Source organism: Hevea brasiliensis, chromosome 9 (assembly GCF_030052815.1).
Source record: "Hevea brasiliensis isolate MT/VB/25A 57/8 chromosome 9, ASM3005281v1, whole genome shotgun sequence".
Lineage (NCBI taxonomy): Eukaryota > Viridiplantae > Streptophyta > Magnoliopsida > Malpighiales > Euphorbiaceae > Hevea > Hevea brasiliensis.
In genome coordinates this window covers 76,524,235-76,531,794 of record NC_079501.1, presented here as the reverse complement: position 1 = coordinate 76,531,794, position 7,560 = coordinate 76,524,235, and the positions used below count along the sequence as shown (strand labels likewise).

The 7,560-nt window shown below is 29.0% G+C and overlaps 1 protein-coding gene across 1 annotated transcript; it reads left to right on the top strand.

The window, feature by feature from the left end:
- The first annotated feature begins 6,812 nt into the window (after positions 1–6,812).
- Positions 6,813–7,353, top strand: LOC110666810 (protein RESPONSE TO LOW SULFUR 3). The gene has a single exon (XM_021827435.2). It carries the CDS (start codon positions 6,856–6,858, stop codon positions 7,138–7,140), a length of 285 nt encoding a protein of 94 aa, XP_021683127.2. The 5' UTR covers positions 6,813–6,855; the 3' UTR covers positions 7,141–7,353.
- The last annotated feature ends 207 nt before the right edge of the window (positions 7,354–7,560 follow it).

Here is a 7,560-nt window from a genome sequence, read left to right as displayed (position 1 = left end):
AAATTGATTTTTTAAAAAATTAAAATCGAGTCGAACTGAATCACATAATAAACCAAACCAAATTTCTTATTCGGTTCAATTTGATCGATTTTTTCAGTTTAAACTAAATTATGCTCAGCCCTAAATACCACCTTCTTTATTGATAACAATGCAATTGTATGCTGCTGTTAATGGGGTGATTAACAGCAGGTACAATTACACACACTATTATAATAATTTAGTGTACAATTGTCACAAAAAAAAAAAGTTTATAGTGTAATGGTAAAAAAATAAAGTTCAGGATGCAATTATAAAATGGAGTAAAGTTTTATGTTCGAAAATTTTTCATCATGCAATTTCATAGAGGCTGAGTCTACAATCAATAGAAATTTAAAAGAGTTCTTAAAATTTTTATTTAACACAAAATTTTTTTGTCTTGCACAAAGCATTACATGGCCCTCACAACATACCGAAAGCAAATATTAACAATTGAAATAGGAACATTCACAAGCCAATTATTCAATAATTCATTCTTACAGCGGAGTTTTGCAAGATGGTAAGCCGCTTCATTTTCATTCCTTTTGATGAGCTTAAATTCCACTTGATGCAACTCTTCAGCTCTCTTTTTTATAGCACCAATTGTAGCATAAATTTTTCAAAACATGACAGTGGGAAAGGCTCCAAAGCTTGAAAGAGATTAGGAGCATCAGTTTCGACTATGATCAATGAGAAACCCCTGATTGTAGCTAACTAAACAGCCTGGAGCATAACAAAAGCCTCCCCTGCAAGAGCTAATGCACTGGCAAATTTCCTTGTTTTTCCTTCAATGATTTCACCCTCATTGTTTCTGCAGATGACTGCTGCTGCTACTAAAGAAGACCCTTCGTTCCACGCTACATCACAATTGATCTTAACATAACAGACAGGCAGGCAAAACCACCCACTCCCCCCTTGTTCCCGAGCATCATTAACACTCCTTTGCAACATAGGATGATCTACAATTTCCAAAACATGCTGCTCAAACACTGCTTCATTTCTAACCTTATCAAAATTACATAGGACAATTAGGAAAAACTTTAATCCCCTTCCTCACTAAATTTTCACTGACTGGAAGAGCATTATGCAAAGCCTTCCATAGGAAAATTCTAATCTTCGGCATCAGAGGCAACTTCCAAGTTTTAGACCAAACTTGACTTGAAATTTGGAGAGAATTCCTTGGCACATGATTCATATCATCAATTCTATTCTTCACCAACAGCTTAAAACCCGCTTTCACAAAGTAACTGCTAGAGTTTTCATAAATCCAAATCTGTTGATCTTGACAACCTCTTGGCCCCACTGGAATAAACATAGCCGCAGCTGCACCATTTCATTTCATCAATTAAATAAAATACTTGCCAACTATGATAAATAATAAAACTGATCTCTTGTTTTATTGATGAATATGACACTTATTAAAAGTAAATAAATAATATAAAAATAATTTTTATAAAAAAAATATAAAATAAAGTTTATGAACAATATTAAATTAAAATTGTTAAATTATTGTATTTCACTAATAATAAATATTTTGAAGATTAACAATATAAAAACTTTATTTTTGTATAAGTACAAATTTACATTGGAATTAAAATAAAAAGGTATTTTAATTATTTTAGAGTCATGGCCCCTTGGATATAATAGCAAGCATTTGTTTTTTGCAGAACTTATATTTCATCTACTCTTTATATAAAAAAATTAAAAAATAACGTAAAAAAAAAAGAATATACATTTTTCTTATTTAAAAAAATAAAAAAAGAAATAAAAATAAATATTATTTTTCTCATATTATTTTTTCTTTAATTTAGAGAAAAAATTATAAAAAAAACTGCTTGTGAAAATTTCTGAATTATCATTTCCATTTCTTTTATTTTGCTTTCCTCCAAACAAAATCCTCAATTTATTAGTTTAAAAAAAATTCTCTATTTATTTTCTATTTGGAAAATGAAAAAAAATATATCAAATTTTATTTTTTTTTTATAATTATACTCTAAATTTTTTCAGTAATTGCACGTTGAACTATTGAAACAATGCAATAAACTATTATCAATATTCAGGGTAAAATCGTTAAAAGAAAAAATTCATGGTATAGTTGTAAAAAATAATAAAGTTTTATATATTTTTTTAGACCATTTCGCCTAAATAATATATTTGTCTCTTAATTTTTCAATTGTAAAAATTAGAAAAATTGAGGGCTATTATTTTACTCTATCTATAAAGTAAATAAAAATATAATAAATCGGTAAAAAAAGCTCTTTTAAGCCTTTGTGAACCTTCATATATGTATATATATATATATATAAACCCAATCCTAGCACTGTTAACTTTCCCTTTAGCTTAATCGAGATACTTCCTCTTAAATAAAACAGAATAACAAAAAAAAACTAGCACTACAAAAAAAAAAAAAAAAAAATAGCAACCGATCCAACTGAATCGATTACTAATTCATTAAAATCGATTTAGCAACTGATTTAGCAATCGATTTAGCAATCGATTCAATTGGTTGCAATAAACTTAGTTGTAAATAGTAACCGATAATCAAATCTGTTATAAATAGCAACCAACAACCAAATTGATTACTAAATTAATTAAACTTAAAAAAACAAAACTTTTAGTAAAAAAACTATCAGTTGTTAGGAGCAACCGATTTAGCAACTGAAATTAGTTGCTAATAATAATCGAAATATAATCGGTTGTAAAAATTTTGATATCTTTAATTTTATAATTTTGTAACAATTTGTAAATTGGTTGCTATTTGTAACTAATTAACTTAACAATAAAAAAGTCGGTTGCTAATTTAAAAAAAAAATTATAAAAAATTAAATTTTCAAGTAAAAAATAAAAATTCAAATAAATAAAAATTTCAAAGATTACTAAAATAATAAATTGTTAATGAAAATTAGTGCTAAAATTAATATAAAAATATTATAAAAATTACTAATAATAACTATTATAAAAAATATTAACAAAAATTAAATATAAAAACATATGTATGAGATAAATTCCTAAAAAAAATTACCCCACATGCACACATATATATATTTGTATAAAAATTGTTATTTTATGAAAAAAATAAATTAAATAAAAAAGAGGAAAAAAAAGATAAAGAAGAAAAAAGATGAGAAAGAAAACAATGATAAAAAAATAGATGAGAAGAAAAAAATGATGAAAAAAATATATTAGAAAAGAAAAAATGATAAATAAAAAAGATGAGAATGAAAAAGAAGATAAAGAAAATGTGAAAAAATGGAAGAAAGAGAGGAAAAATGATTAGTGAGAAAGAAAATGAATAGTGAGAAAAGAAAATGAGTAGTAGTTTATATAAGCGAATTGACAATTGATTTTAGCAGCTGTTTGTCGGTTGCTAATTTCTTTTAAAAATTACACAATAATTTTTTGATAGAAAATTTTGCAATCGATTTGCAATTAGTTTATAAAATCGATTACTAATAGCAACCGATTTCAATCGGTTGTAGAAATCGATTGTTGTTAGCAACCAATTTGTAAATCGGTTACAAATTAAAATAAAAAAAATTAGTGAAAATTTTTAAGGAGAAAAAATTGGTTACTAAGCAACCAATTTTTATCGGTTTCAAAAATCGGTTAATAATAAAAAAATAAAATAAAAAATTAAGCGAAAATTTTGGAAAAAAAATCAGTTGTAAAATCGATTGCTGATAGCAATCGATTTTAATCGGTTATAAAAATCGATTATTATTAGCAACTGATTCACAAATCGATTGTAAATAAAAAAAAAGAAGACAAAAAAATTGAGTAGGAATTTTTGGGAAAAATTCATTTTGTTGCAAAAATCAGTTGCAAAAATCGGTTGCTTTTAGCAACTAATTCGAAATTCGGTTGCAAATCAAAAAAAGAAAAAAAAAATTGGATAGCAATCTTTGGAGAAAAAAAATTTAGCAACTGATTTATAATTAGTTGTAAAAATCAATTGCTATTAGCAATCAATAAGGAATCGGTTACAAATAATAATCGATTTTAATAACCGATTAATTGCAAATTGGTTGCTAATTCTGGAGCCAATTAAAATAATTCTTTAAAAATTTAGCAACTAATTCCCTAAATCAATTACTATTAGTAACTAATTTTAAAATCAGTTGCTATTATTAATAAATTTTAGTAACTGATTTTTTAATCGGTTACTAATAACAACCAATTTTAAAATCGGTTATCAATTATATATTTAAGTTTTTTCTAATAAAGATTAGCAACTGATTTAACAATCAATATAAATTGGTTGCTAATAACAACCGATTTTATCAACTAATTATAAATCAGTTGCTAATAACAATCGATTTAGCAACCAATTCTTGAATTAGTTATTAATTTTTTTTAAAACTAATTATTTTATTAGAAAAAATTGAAATCACAAATCGGTTATAAAATTAATTGCTAATAACAACCGATTTCAATCGATTGCAATAATCAACGGCAAAACTAATTATTTTTTTGTAGTGCAGCAGTATCTACAAAAATTTTAAAAACACCAAGCAACAGAATTGGGGAGATATGTGTTCTATTTTCTCCATGCAAATATGGTACGTGCAAAACCAGAAATCCAGATTAAGCAAACACATGACAGCAATCCATTGCCTTCCCCCAACTTCCAGAGTATACCTTCTTCTAAATTTAGTTACCTCTTTTTTTTTTTCTTTTTTTTTTTTCTAATAACTGCATTTATTTCATATTTGATAAATTACAAAGTTTGAGAAAACCTGAATCTCAACCATATCAACCAACACATCTTCAGCGATTCTTTCCTAATTAGCACACAACAGAATTTGATAATACCAAACATAAAATTTGAACTTACTGTCTTCTAGGAACCACAATTTAGCAAAGTTCTTAAACTGGTTTTTTCACAACCTGAACAGGAAGCCCTCTGTATAGCACGCCGGCTATGACTGCCTAATACAGGAAGTTGGATGTTGTGCTTTTCTACTGCCTCACATATTGCCTCTTAAGGATCTCTAATCTCTGTCAATGTCTCTGCAACAATCGCACCCATTGGCACAGTTGTTTTTAGCTTCTCCACGAAAACCAATGCAACCTTTTTTTTTATTAATCTAGAGACATACTCATATAAAGTAATTTATATCATTCATACAAAATAGAATACAATCAATATTGGATCACAAAATCAGAAGATACAGTTAGGGAGATTTTACATGAAATGTTGCATCTTACCCCGCCACTGAATACAAAATCGAAGTTAAGAGATGCTTACATTTCTCTTTTTTTCCCCGGTGGAGAGCTATGTAGCACGGAAACGGAAACGCGGAAACGGACACGGGGAAACGGCATTTTAAAAAATATAGGAAACGGAAACGTGGGGAAACGCGTAAATATAAAAAAAAAAAAAAAATATATATATATATATATATATATATATATATATATATATATATATATATATATGTGAATTTGAAAGTCCTAATTATAACAAATTTAAATATTAAAAAAAGAAAAAAATAATAAAATTAATTATTTGATTAATTAATTAGATTATTTATATATTTATAATTATAAATAAATGAAATAATAAATATATAGAATAATAAAATTAATATTAAAATACTTTAAAGTTTTGATAAAGTGAAAATTGAATAAAAAAAATAATAATGATTAAAAAAAATTTTCAAATAGGAAATAACGTATTAGGATTCGGGGAAGGAGAGAGCCATCCAAGAAGGAGCAGTGCGGCAGCGCCATCGGGGACCAGTCACCTACCATCGCCGGCATGTTGCCCCCACCAGGTACACCTCCTCCTTCTCCTCCTCTTCTTCTTCTTTTTTCTTTGCCTTCTCCTTTCTTTCTGGAGGTGCGCGACTTTTTTTTTTTTTTTTTTTTAAGAAACGCGTGTCCGGCGAAGGAAACGCGTTTTCGATTTCAAGGAATTACGGAAACGGCCCGGAGACGTTTCCTCGCCGTGTCCTAACGTTTCCGGCAAGGAAACGTTTCCAGAACGGGGAAACGCTCCCGCCTCCCGTTTCCGTGCGTCCTAGGTGGAGAGTGTGTTGTATTCTTTGAAATGTGAAGATCAAATAACTTATGCTCCAAATCCAGGCTTGCCTTCAAGAGAAGCAAGTATCTGCTCCATTTTCTTGCATAGCACCTATGACTAGAGGAGGTTGACGCCTACGATGCAATAGCACCATTTGAGCTTCTCCTTCAGGACTTTGGAGCCAACCTGGATGAAGCGGACGATTTGATAATGTCCGTGAGTCATGTGAAATGCATATGATCAATTTTTAGTTTATTTAATCTATTTTATAGATAATTTAGGTTAATAATCTTTCTTTTTTTGAATTTTAATGAATTTAAACGGAATAACAATTAAAATATTTTATAGAGTTTAAAGACTTTTTTTTCTAATAAATAAAAGTATTTCTTTTAAATTGAGGTATTTTTTATTTTATTTTTTAGGAAATAAATTTAAAAGTTAAAATTTTTGTAATTATTAATTTGCAAAAAGATTGTTACTTAACTGGCTGTACATTGTTTTGGACGTTGTGAAAGCAAAGAAATGGGGGACGAAGTCCAACATATGTACATAAAATGATAGGACCCGCCCATTCCCACAAAGAAAGGTCACCAATTTTATTTTGCAAAGAAACGTCAAGTCAGACGTTGACTTTTAGTGAAATAAAAATAAAAATAAAAACAATTCAATACAGCATCGCAAATGCGTAAGCACCAGAGACGAAAAAGAAGGGAGACTAGATTCATTGAACCTGGACATGGTGAATGAAGTCTATAAAGATAAGCTCCAAGTTGAACCAACCCAACAAATAAAGATTGAGAAGAGGAAAATACAAAATGGGTGTAGCCAAGCAGGAGCAGCAACAGCAGCAGCTAGAGAAGCGAAACGAGGAGCTGGAAAGAGCTTTAAAGGAAAGCAAGGAGAGGGAAGATCAGATGAGAGAAGACCTACGGAGGGCTTGGGAGAGGCTGAGAGTGGCGGAGGAAGCGGAGGAAAGGCTCTGCTTACAGCTGGGTGAGCTTGAGGCTGAGGGCGTCAATCAAGCGCGTGCATACAACGCACGAATCCTCTCTCTCATGGATCAGCTCTCTCAGGCTCTCAATCTTCTCCATAAACAATAGTATAGTGAATTCCAGATTTTATGGATGTTGTTAAAGATAGGTTGTGGGTGAATATTGCATATTATGTTTATAATTTGGGATCTCTGCGCGTGTTGACTTTGATCTGTTTATTCAGAGATCAATTTTTGTAGATTTCAAAGGGCTGAGATGTCCCTCTGGATTGTTTTGAATGTCTTCCCGATTCTTTAATGGAAGCATGCTTATTCAGATTTATGTTACCTCAAAAGATTAGTATCTTAATAAATATTAACTTTATATTATATTTATGTAAAAATTGAAATGAGCGAATTAAGGTTTGATTTTAGTATCAACTTTGAATAAATGAATGTATGTATATATACACACACTTTCATTCATTCAAAGTTGGTATATATATATATATACACACACACACATTCGTTCATTCAAAATTGATACTAA